This window comes from Filicampus tigris, chromosome 5 (genome assembly GCF_054856515.1).
Source record: "Filicampus tigris isolate MCC_2025a chromosome 5, RoL_Ftig_1.0, whole genome shotgun sequence".
Taxonomy (NCBI): Eukaryota; Metazoa; Chordata; class Actinopteri; order Syngnathiformes; family Syngnathidae; genus Filicampus; species Filicampus tigris.
Window position 1 is genome coordinate 15,517,980 of NC_141221.1, and position 12,541 is coordinate 15,530,520.

The window sequence follows — 12,541 nt, forward strand, 5'->3', positions numbered from 1 at the left end:
AAACTGAATGCTCTTTCTCAGAACAATTTCCCTGGAGCTTCTTGAATGCCAGCACAAATAAGACAAATGTTACATAATAAGACATTCCCAGCAACAAAGCTCCGTCGAGCCGACGCACATTCCCCTCAAAGCCCTCCCTTTAAGGAGTCACAATAGGGACGATATTGAAGACCTTTGAAGAAGTATTGAAAATAAAGCCGCCACGGTGAACTTAGAATGTAGTTCATCCCTGAATGTTATTGTCCGCCTTCTGTTCCTCTCCCGAAATGTCCTGCATTGGCGCTGCATCTGTTTTGCGTTACACACTTATGTATGTGGGATGATTCCTGCCAATGCTAATTTGTCCTAGGCATATGTCATCCCGATGTTATAATATACAATATTATGTGTTGTGAATAAAAACATCACATTTGCACCGATGGAAAATGCAAAATGATGAGAAGCACTTTTGCCTAGTGCTCATGTACGGAGTATTTAAGGTTTCTTCAGTGTATGACAAAATCCATTATAAACTTAATACAGTGAACCATACAATGTCGCTGTTCATCGTTCATGCCCCCACTATCTCAAAACTTTGTAAGTGATCATATTTTTTAACAACGTGCAGGCAAGTCAGAATCTAGAATTTGGCATTTTCTGTTTGTATGTGCTTCTCTATGTGTTAGTGTAGCAGTTGTTTGAAGGTTTACAATTAGCGTAAGATCTCTGCAAATTTCTGTCAGCCCATCACATTATATATGAGCATTAATCTAGGCTACTTTCGTTAGACAGAAAATGTATGGTTGGTTAAACATTTTGCTCTTTAAAAAATGCGAAACAATGAAATTAGTTTGCTAGCCCGTCTATAGCGTCAGTCATGTTGTAAAAATGTATATTATATAATATAATATTCCACAAACGCATTATTATTTAGAATGCCGCGTTTCAACTAGTGGGCACGCATAGAACATATTCTTGAAAAAAAAAGGTACGTTTGGGTTGACTTCCTCTTTAAGAAATGGCTATTTGAACTCAAACTGTGCATATACTCTTTATCCTTTATCCATACTCTTTATATGTGTTTGTTATCTTGTTAAAAACATGTGAACATTTTTGTTGAGAGGCTGGAATGGCTGAATATTATTTTCATTCATTTATATCAGGAGGTCATTGAATATCGCTAACAGTTGAGTTGTTTAAAAACAGACTTTGCATATGTATGCATACATTTTTTTTGTTAATTACACAAACAGCGCAGCCTTTATAAGCAGTCTAGAAAGCCTAGAAAATGGAAATCAAGAAAATTTGTAATAGTAGTAAAAATGCATGCTTTGAAGATGCCTGCTGTAGTGTCCCACAATGTTACACCAGCAGATGGCGCTGTAAATTGAAACTAGACTGTGCCTTTCAAAGACTGTAAGTGCATGCATTGGAAGGGATTCTTTGCTATTGAACAAAATGTATCAACATTGACAATGACAAATATTAAAATTATTACAATACAACCATTATTTAATTTTATTGTATTTTCCATTTTCTATATGCTGTAAAAAAACTCAACATGTATTTTTTGGGGGGCACGGTGGCCGACTGGTTAGCACATCCGCCTCATATTTCAGAGGTTGTGGGTTCAATCCCGGCTCTGGCCTCCCTGTGTGGAGCTTGCATGTTCTCCTCATGCCTGCGTGGGTATTCTGCGGGTACTCCGGTTTCCTATCACGTTTGAAAAACATGCACGGTAAGTTGATTGGACACTCTAAATTGTCCCTAGGTGTGATTGTGAGTGCGGTTGTTTGTTTGTCTCTGTGTGCCCTGCGATTGGCTGGCAACCAATTCGGGGTGTCCCCCGCCTGCTGCCCGAAGACAGCTGGGTTAGGCTCCAGCACGCCCGTGACCCTTGTGCGGATAAGCGGTATAGATAATGGATGGATGGATGTATTTTGGGGGGCAAAAAGAGTCATTTAAGTTGAAACGACTTTAAAATGTAAATTATTGACATTTCTGGCAGCAATTTTAGTTAGCACAACAAAGCAAGCAAGCTGTTTTCCCTGAAACAATTTGCTGAATCATTTTTAATGATATCTTTAAGATGGGAGAAAATACAAAGACAGTTAGATCTGTAAACACTAATTTCTTTGTTGTGAAATGCGGCAAAGCCAGTTTTAACAACTGCAAAGATGAAAATATCTTGTCGAATTGCCCAAGTGAAACTACAGTATTATCGAAATTTGTTGCCTTGAAATTTTGACTTCACTCATTTTTAAAATTTATTCAATTTCAATATATATATATAAGTATTACAGTGCAGCACTTGAACATACTATCATCGTGTGTGAACTGGAGTATATCACCTAACTGGGCGAGTAGCATGGTGCACCCTGGAAAGGTTGTAAATGTTATTTTACCATTAACCATGTCTTTTATATCTTAGAGGGCTGCTTCTGCTGCTGCTGCTGATGATGATGATGGAGCAGCAACGGCGCGGGCCTTCTCCTCTTCCTCTTCCTCCCCCAGCTGCAAGAGGCGGAGGAGGAAGGGGAGGAGTGGCCTGGCCGGCGGTCGACCGAGCGTCACTTACAAACTGGAGCGGCGCTCCTTCCCTACGATCACTTGTTCACCTTTGTGGCCACGGTGGGACTGAGACTGAGAGACACGCGCACGGAGAGCCAAGGAGGCAAAGATTAACTTCCTGCTGTAAGTCATTGACACACAACCGAGTGGTCGCCTACTAGGTCGTGCTGTCATTCATCGCCTTTCGAGACACTTTTTAAATACTTTATGTATCTCATGCATGTGTACATGTTTGTGTTAGGTACTGCAAGTTAATATGTTTGTGTTGAGTTTGTTTCACCGGTCAGTATGACCCAGTGCAGCTACTACAGTCATTCTTTTTATCAGTGAGGTTTTAAAAAACTGAAGTCATTAATTAATGACAGTAAAAGAAGAGAATAAAAAATAGTTTAAATATATTTGCACATTTTCGAGAACATTTTTGCCTCTATTTTTTTCTACTGGAATCACCATTAAAATGGATCATATGCTACTTCAAAAATACTTGCAAAATGTAATCAAATAAAAAGAAGAAAACAGACTTTTCATCTCAATATTTATTGGTTAGTAAAATAATTACAAAAACTAAATTATGGAAAAGGAAACAACAAAAATAAAATGTTTATCTTAACGTTTAAAAAAAAAAGGCTATTTTGCCCCTGGAATCACTTTGTAAAATTGCGGTCGTAAGGTGATTATTCTGTACTCTGCGGTATGTACAGTATACATTTCTGTTGTACACCTACATTTAATAGTACAACAAATATAGCAAATAAGTGGTTGGAATAACTGAGGTTAGACATCGTCAGAATACTTTCCCGGCATGTTAATTGTGATACTATATATGCTCATGTGACTGACCCAGGCATGATCACTGTCAATCAAAATGGAACTTTATTATGCTTTTAAAGGCATCATTTTTGATCCAGCTCTTGTATTGGAGCTTATTATATCCATAATGATGTTTATTGAGTCACTGATAGTGCAGTGGTACACACGCCTGAGTTGTGTGCGGGCAGCGTGGGGTCGGTTCCCGCTCAGTGACGGTGTCTGTGTGTGTGCCCTGCGACTGGCTGGCGACCAGTTCCGGGTGCGGTCTGCCTTTCGCCCATTGCCAGCTGGGATAGGCTCCAGCACCTCCCCGCGACCCTGTACAGGGTAAGCGGTTTGGAAGATGACACATGATGTTTGTTGATATCCCTTTTAAAGACTGTTCATTTTTGTTGTATTTTGTCCAAATTGTTGCATCTTTGACCCTTCTCATGTATCTTAACAGACAAGCCAAATGATTAGGAACAGCCCGCACTGAAAACTACAACTTTAATAGTTTAGATTTGTAACTCAAACGTGAACATTATCACGGATGCTATCAGATGGTGCAACAGAAGTAAGAGAATGTTCATTCCATATCAGGTCACTTGTGTGCATCTAACGGGAAGCTGTAACACTGACTGTGTGCGTGTCACTTCAGATTCGAACATCAGCCTGGGTCCCGCTCAGCAAATTGACCACTAAAATCATCACTCGCCGTCTGACAAGATGAGCAAAAAGTAAGTGACCTCTGACAATCTTGGGAACATTGCGGTGGCAGTCAGTACAGACCATGACATGCAGTAAATGAGGGATGAATCTTCTGGGAAAGGGCGAAACGTTGAATCATTTTGACTGTATTGCAAGGTGAGCTGGTCCGATGGAGGTCAGTTGAAGTGTAAACGTGTTAAAGTTTAACATCCATACAAGTTGCAGCCATGTAATCGCCAGGGTAAATTTGTGCTTGAAAACACAATCACAGGCGGCTCACCTCTTTGTTCCCCATCGGAAGTAATAGGGAGTTTAATTTCTGTTTGCTAACAAGTAACGGCATACTGATGGTCAAATTAACAAAGAACAAAGGACATAATGCCATACACCAAAACACAATGCAACTTGACATAACATTACATTAATATTACAATAACTTACTTACTTACTTGACAACAACATAATGTTACACTAACGTTAAGTGACTCAACATACTGTAACATAACCTAATGCAACGTAACGTAATGTAGCATAATGCATTATACAGTGTATTGCAATATAACGTGACACAATACGTTAAAATGCGGCACATTTTAACATGAGGGCAACTTACAGTAAGTAAAGCTACATATTGTAACATAGCCCAGGACAGCAAAGCACACGGCAACACAATGTAACACGGCGCAATGGAACTCATCAAAACGTAACATAATGCAACTTAAATCAACGTAACAGTAAGCGACGCAACATACAGTATTACGTAATGTAACGCAATGGAGCGAAAAGGAACGCAAAAGAACGTAACGGAACTTTTTATTTGAATTTTGTGGCTCTTTTTTGTTTTTTTAACTCAACATAACATTCCATAATGTAACATCACATAACATTGCATAATAAAGCTGTGCATTGTAACAACGCGTGTGAAAATAATTTAACCTGTGTTATTACTTACAAAACTATTGACTTGTTTTTTTATTAAGTAATTATTAGTAGTGGTTATTATTACATTAAAGTCTGTCATAATATACATTCAAACCCCGCTAATTTCAATGGATAGAGACTGGGCTGGCCTGTGAATAGTGAAGATCGCTGAATAACGGAAATGGATTCCGTCAGTGTAATCGTCACTAACCGCGTCTGTCAGTGACAGTCTCGTCAGTCCGTTACTGACAGACCGGATGCCTGTTTTTCAGATTTTTTGGGGGGGAAATCGCCCCTAGGTGTGATTGTGAGTGCGGATGTTTTTTTCTGCGATTGGCTGGCAGCCAATTCGGGGTGTCCCCCGCCTACTGCCCGAAGACAGATGGGATAGGCTCCAGCACGCCCCGCGACCCTTGTGAGGATAAGCGGTATCGATAATGGATGGATGGATGAAAACACATATAAAAATCTGACTATCGTGAATCCGCGGTGCCGAACCACCCATATGCGGTGGTCGACTGTATATTGTTACAGTCATTATTTCCTTTTTCATATCTTAATTTGGAAATAGTGTTGCCCAAAACCACAGAACACTCACAGAATGAATCATTTGACGCTCGACTCAATTGCGACATTTGAAACTCATTTGCCGAAACTTCCAAACAAACTCTTACATGATGGCGCGGGTCCCGATTAAACGTGCACGTTACGGTCTGCTCGCATGGGGATCCGAGTGGGGCAGCGACCCACCTCACCTCATCAGATTGACTGAGCTACCACGCTTTCAATCACTGCAGGCGACCATCAACACAACCACAGCGGAGCAGTATTCTTTCTGGTGAACTTAGACACACACTCATCATACCCACACATGGAGTGGCGTGCAGGACACAAGCGACGCATGTCTGCTTACACAATGTCTCGCAGACACCGTATAGTGTAAGACGCCTCCAGGGCTTGTTGATGTTTCCAAGGCTCGCTTGGACTCAAAGGACGCACAATACAGGCTACTTGACTTTGTTTGGGCACGGAGAGGCCTGATAGCTAGACTATCTCGGCAAGGCGACAGATAGCGAGCCCAGAGTACAAAGTAATACACCCGGTCCGGCTTATTGATCGTTAATACACTCCTTTATAACGCAGAGCCACGGAAAATCTGTGAACACTTATAATTTTCCACTGGAATGTATTTCACAAGAGTTATTTCCTGCACAGCTGCTCGCGCTGGTCTGCTGTTTTAAAACGGCACGTCATTTCCATCGGATCGTTTTTGGCATTATGAAACCTCCGGTTGTTTTATTGTTTTTTTTCTCCCCCCCTTTTGTTGAAATCACGCCAAAGTGCTCGTAGAGGACATTAAAGCGATTACAGCAGAACCTTGGGAAAAAAGAGGCCATCCACCTTTATTGTTTTAGTGGTGTATCAGAAGCAAAGCTCGTGTGATCCGCTTACATTAGTCATATTTCAGGGATGAGCAACTTAAATGCTGGAGGGGGGCACAATTCTTCATCTGTGCTACTTGGGGGGGGAGGGGGGGGGCGCATAGGACCACACACTTCCTAAGCAGACCTGAGGAAAAAAATACCAATTTAGATATGGCCAAAATACTGTACATGCATGCGTGCTAAATGCGTGCTTTTAACATATCTAATTTATCATAATACATTTCTCAATGCATGTGTAAAAAATGCACTTATAGCTAACACAATAACGTTACCGCCAAGTGCAATTCAAGGAGCCTGTGAGTTGAATTCAGTTTTTTTTTGTTACACGTTTTGGATTAAACTAAAATAGCAAAGTAAAAAAACTTGATTAAAGAGAATGTCAAGAAATAAAATGATTTTACAAAGAGTAACTATTCTATGTACAGTAGTATTCGTGTTAGATGTGTGCCTCTAAGGGGCCTCTAACATCCACACTCACACTCACACCTAGGGGCAATTTAGAGTGTCCAATCAACTTACCATGCATGTTTTTGGAATGTGGGAGGAAACCGGAGTACCCGGAGAAAACCCACAAAAGCACGGGGAGAACATGCAAACTCCACCAAGGAAGGCCGGGGCCGGGATCAAACCAACGACCTCTGAACTGTGAGGCGGACGTGCTAACCAGCCGACCACCGCGCCGCCCAGAAACTATCACGATAAACGATATTATCCACCTTATGTATCATATCAAAAGCGAAACCAGCCTAGTCTGCTCCCGATTGAAGATTATCCCAATATGCTACATGATATAGCTTTTAATGTTTTTTTTTCTGTGTGAACTAAGGAGTTTAGTTTGAGCCCAGGTTGGCTTGTTGTACCCCAATTTGATCAACAGATGGCAATGACGGTAGCAACAATCTGGGCTGGCCACTATTGGGAAATCAGCACACTAGAGCTGGAATGTTCAGTGAGGGTGAAACAAGGACATCCGCAAGGTGTAGATTAGGACTAAATGCCCACTATAAATTTAGAGTTTAGTTAAGATTTATGAGACATTCACTATTCTGAGACTTTTGAGACCATAAGATGTCCACTATGAAAAGACCTTGGTCATCTGCTTGAAATTGACAAGAATTGCTGAGTTTTTTTTACCCTGGCAACAATGTCCGGTTTTACAACATGCTATCCTATTGAGTACAAGAAGAGCCTGGGCAGTTTGCTGAAGAATAACATAACGCAAAGGACTCCCACAAACGACTCCTACTGCAATTAGTGTAATAGCGACTTTTATTTAAGGAATTGAATTTTTATCATGCTTGTCAGTTGAAATACCTGTCCGTGGCGCAAAACAAGATGGGGACAGCTGTACTGTCCTGAAAAAATATCCATGATGTCGACGATGAATAGAATTGGACTCCGCTTTCAATCACATTATAGTCGACTACAAAAAATTGTTGAGTCGTTCAACCGCCCTTCCATGAACGTTATACATGTAACGTCCACTAAAACGTCCATGTAAAGCCTGAGCAGAGACCAGTATGTCTTCATGTTTGACTCATGGTAAATATCCCGTCGCATTTCCACAGAGGATATTTACCACGAGTCAAACATTAAAGCCTACATTCCTGGACCGACAAAATAACGTTGTTTTAATAATTTCCTGTGGACCTGTATTGATTGTGTGTTAACCATTGTCTAAGAATGGTGTCAGCATTAATCCCGCTGACTCACTCCCTATTTTTTTTTTCATTTCGGCATTAATTAACCGAGCGGCGTGTGTGTTGTCGTGGGTGTTACGACTTGTCGTTTAAGCAAAGCTGGCGTAATCCTGTAAGGGCGGATGAGTAGACAGGCATGTGATGCCCCACTTGTTTGTGCCTTGGAGGAGGGGCGAGCAACAGGAAGAGGAGTAGGTCGGGGACGATGGGCATTACCGAGCAGATGGACAGGTTTTATAGTATGTTTATGTGTGTGTTTTACTAATTAGCGACTGCTGTTTTGACGTCTCTTTTTACAAGGGGTGGGGTACTCGAGTCACGTGACTTGGCTGGAGTCACACTTAAAATTGGCCGGCAGTTTTAGGACTTTATACTAACTTGGCTGAAATGTAAGACTCTTGAACTACATGAATCAACAAGTCTTGTCTGTTGACAGTTGGAAATCTGCATTTTTTTCAAAAGGAATTAATAGATTTGTTTATGAATACTTAATACGTTTTAAATTTCATTTGAACTTTTCCTGTTTCTAAGGGGGCGTGTCTAAAACGATGCCTAGTGATACACTTTGGCTTGGGCATGAGTCTCCCTTCACCCACTTCAGTGCCTTTGTTCTTATCAGTGGATATTTGGCACAATTGTGATGTGCGGTTTGCTAACTAGCTAGCTATGCATCTTCCCTTCGGATAGTCCGTTGGCATTGTTGCTTTCGAGCGCCTCGTTATCGGCAATAAGTGCTCACACGTCACCCAGAGGATGGCGGAAGAGCGAGGGTAAAAACAACAACAGAAAAAAATGTCAGACATGACCAGCAAGGGTTGGACTTCATGCTGGTGTGACCGCTTTAGAGTGCCTTGTTGTTGCACTCTAAAGCGCAATGACCCGATGTGATATATTCCAGCCACTGGAGGCTTTAGTTATGTGTATGTATAAGAAAATGAAATAGCGTCCATTGTTCCAGGTTGTATTCGATTGACAGTTAACAACATTTTGGAGCAGAGAGTTGATTTTTCAAAATTTTGAAGCCTCATATCATATACTTGATTTTTTTTTCTTATTATTCAAATTTGTCAGGGTTTGTCTTTTTTTCTGTGATACAGTATGTCACATATAGAAGACATGTTTATGTTCACTTTTTTAATGGTCTCTATGTCAAATTTCCATCTATAGCGTGTGGCTCTGGTACACATCCCTGTGGTTCCCTGTAATAATGTGGTCATTATGATGAGTTCAAATGTCTGCTGTTTGTTTACATTAAGGCGGGAGCTAACCCAATTAGCAGACACTTCCTGTCCTTGCCTTCACCTCCCACCCACCAGATTAACTCCACTACACAACCCGCGGCGCAGCGGCTGCGCACTTTGCCCTCGTACAAGCGCGACACGCGTTCTTCACCTTTTGGAACCTTTTTAGGTTCCCTGAATTGGGGGGTGGCGGTGGGGCTAGGGAGGGCGGGCGACATGAGCGCCACCAGCAGCACCCGACTGAACCCTAGTCCTAGTCCCAACCTGCTGCAGGTGAACGAGCCCAGACGCTATGGCTCCACGCTGTCGCTGGAGGAGAGATGTGAGCAGTCTTTCTTCCTCTTTTACTACTACAGGATGGAGGACGAGGCCGTGCTGGACCGCGGGGCATCCCTCGTCAAGCACATCTGCGACCAGGAGGAGGTGGAAGGTATGTTTAACGCCGCCGTTTTTCACACGCCCTCACTCGTTTAAAATGTGAGCTGCCATGTGTTTACCTCACTAATCCACAAGACAAAAAACACTCTAAGATATAATGTATCATCAGGTGTCTGTAACTGGTTTAATGTTAAAAGTAACAAAATCTGGGTAAAATGAAACTTGGGTGGATGTCTGTAAAGTTACCAGGCACTTGTATTTTTTTTATTAACAGGTGCTTTTGGGGCTGTTTTTCTTCAGATGGAATTGGGGTCTTAGACAAAGTGGAGAGAATTATGAACAATCCCAAATAGCAGTCAGTGTTCAGCACAAAACCTTTTACTATAAAGCAAAAAATGTCAGCAGCCTCCTCCAACTGTTTCAAGTGAGTTCTTTTTCCGGTGATGGACTGAGAAAAACTGTGGCAATCGCTAATACTGTTGCTAATGCTAATGTTGTGTGGCTCTAAGGGGAGGAAGAAACATGAATAGTAATAATAATATCCCTCCAAGCTTATTTACTTCGGCAGTATGGGAGCAATTCAGCGGAGAACAGAAATGGAAAATTATGTATGACCCACACTATTGGCCGTCAGAACGTCAAAATTCCTCCCTAATTTCATCTAAATCAAAATCATTTTGATTGTTTCTTTTGTAATATTATAATGTCCCTTGACTGTGTTTTTAAGACTTTGCAGAATCGTTTGACAGCACTTATTGGGGATCCAATCACCATGGCAATATGTGACAATGACTAAGCTAAACTAAGCTAAGCTGTATGATTAACAGATGGAACTTGCTTTTGCCATATAAGTACACTGGGCCACTTCATAAGCTACACCTGCACCTCAGTGGCATCTAGTACAAGCAAGCTCTGTATCAAAAAGTTGCATGTCCTATGAACTTGTGTTAGAGTAAGACTTTCTATCACCAATGATCACATAAAATGATACTACTGCACCGATTAATTTTATTTCAGGCTTTTTAATAGGAAAAAAAGCTTTAGTTTGTGAATATTTTAGTTCATGAACACAGATGCACAATTAATTAAGCTTGTGAACAAGGTTCCATTATTGCAGTCTTTAACCATTTAGTTTGTGTTTTATGACTAGTTTTAATATATGTAATGGTTTGATATCTTTCTATTGCTACTGTTTTTCACAAAATTACTATTACTGCTACTATTTTTTCTGTATCATAAAGACGTGTCCATTGACAATTCGTTAGGACATAATTATTCTAATAATAGGAATGTGAAAAAATATTAAAAATAATAATTTAATGTATGTATTTTTATAATGTAATATTTCTTTTATTTTTAAATATATGATTTTGTTTATAATTAAAAACAAAGCTGGAGAACTAGAGAAAAAGTACATACTTTTACATTTAGAAATGCAAAAAATGGTAAAAACAAATTCACAAACCGGATTTATATAAAGGTCTATGCAATATTAAAAGATCTGGTACACAACAGAATTTATGGGGAATTTATCAGACTTTTTTCATTTTAGAAAAACTAAGAGAAAATGCCATTATTATTATTACGTAATTTTAAGGGAAAATACTATAATTGTGAAATACAGTAGACTTTTATAGGCACATAAAATTACATGTTGTCCATATTGCATAGCACTACGCAACACACCATGAGAGAGGTACACTACCTACAATTAACCTACATCTTTGATATGCATTCTTTGGAGTGGGGTCAAGCTCTCTAATTTTACTCCTACCGTGAATAAAACATTGAATAATTATAATACTGTAATGATAATATTTTTTGATACTTGCTTTGAACTACTGTTGGACTAGACTTAAAGCTCTATAAAAATATATCATGTTGGGATACTTTTATTCAAATTAGAAAATGAAGACTAGTAGACAATGAATGCACTCTCTTTTTCTTCTTGATGCATTGCCGAGGTTTTGGCTCCAGACTCGGTGTCGGCAGATACTCAAAATCAAGTGGTTCCGACTCAGGTGCAAAAACATGTGATGGGACATGGGCTACCAGTTTCAAAGACACTGCATATATATATCCTAAAATCACAATAAAGTGAAGTACGGAAAAGAGTAGCCCTTATCGTCGCGCAGATGGTTCTCACCACACAGTCCATGCTGAAGGCACACTGGAGTTTTGTCAGCTGTCACCTCAGCTTGAACCCACTCACACTTCCTGTGTATGTCAGGATCATCTGCTGGAAAAATTATCTCTCTGAGCTCAGAGTTGATCTAAGTTTGACTGATACAAGTTAAAAAAAAAAAAAAAAAAGAGGCAGCGTGACATTTCAGATGTGATGGACCTTGGCAGAGCAGCTCTGGAGGCCTATTTAATCTCATCAGACCCTCGGGACGTCGTATCACAGAGTGTGGAAGTTAAAGATAAATAGTGCAGTTCTGACCTTTGCTTGGAATTTAAACATTTTGGTGTTCTGTCATTTAAATATGCCATCTAGGGATAATGAGAGCATGTCTTGTTGCTGTGAAGAAGATAAGATACAGTTCAATTGATTGTTACATAAAATGCAATTTCCGAGAAAGGGAAGTAAAAACATTAAGTCGTGCTACAAGAGGGATAAGGTTAAGCTAAAAATATGACAATCATGTGTAGGGAGAAAAATGCAGATCAAATTGTTAAAGTGTCATGAAACTAAGGAAGCAATACAATTGAGCAAAAAGAGAATTCAAATCTTAAAGGTGAAATGAAAAATGTTTTTTTTTCTCATTGAAGTGAGATAAACATGAAGTTCAAACATTATATTGAT

The 12,541-nt window shown here is 40.1% G+C and overlaps 1 protein-coding gene across 8 annotated transcripts in view; it reads left to right on the forward strand.

Annotated features, from left to right (window-relative positions):
• The window catches only part of slc4a4a (solute carrier family 4 member 4a), a 49,644-nt gene that overhangs the window by 831 nt on the left and 36,272 nt on the right, over positions 1–12,541 (forward strand). For 7 of the 8 annotated variants that reach the window (XM_086030611.1, XM_086030615.1, XM_086030616.1 and 4 more), the window contains exons 2-4: positions 2,411–2,673; positions 4,001–4,079; positions 9,714–9,787. In XM_086030611.1, the coding sequence (XP_085886737.1) occupies positions 4,069–4,079; positions 9,714–9,787 (85 nt within the window). In that variant the 5' untranslated portion in view covers positions 2,411–2,673; positions 4,001–4,068. Of the gene's footprint in view, positions 1–2,410; positions 2,674–4,000; positions 4,080–9,611; positions 9,631–9,713; positions 9,788–12,541 lie in introns of those variants that run through there. The other variant, XM_086030613.1, reaches the window with a different exon arrangement.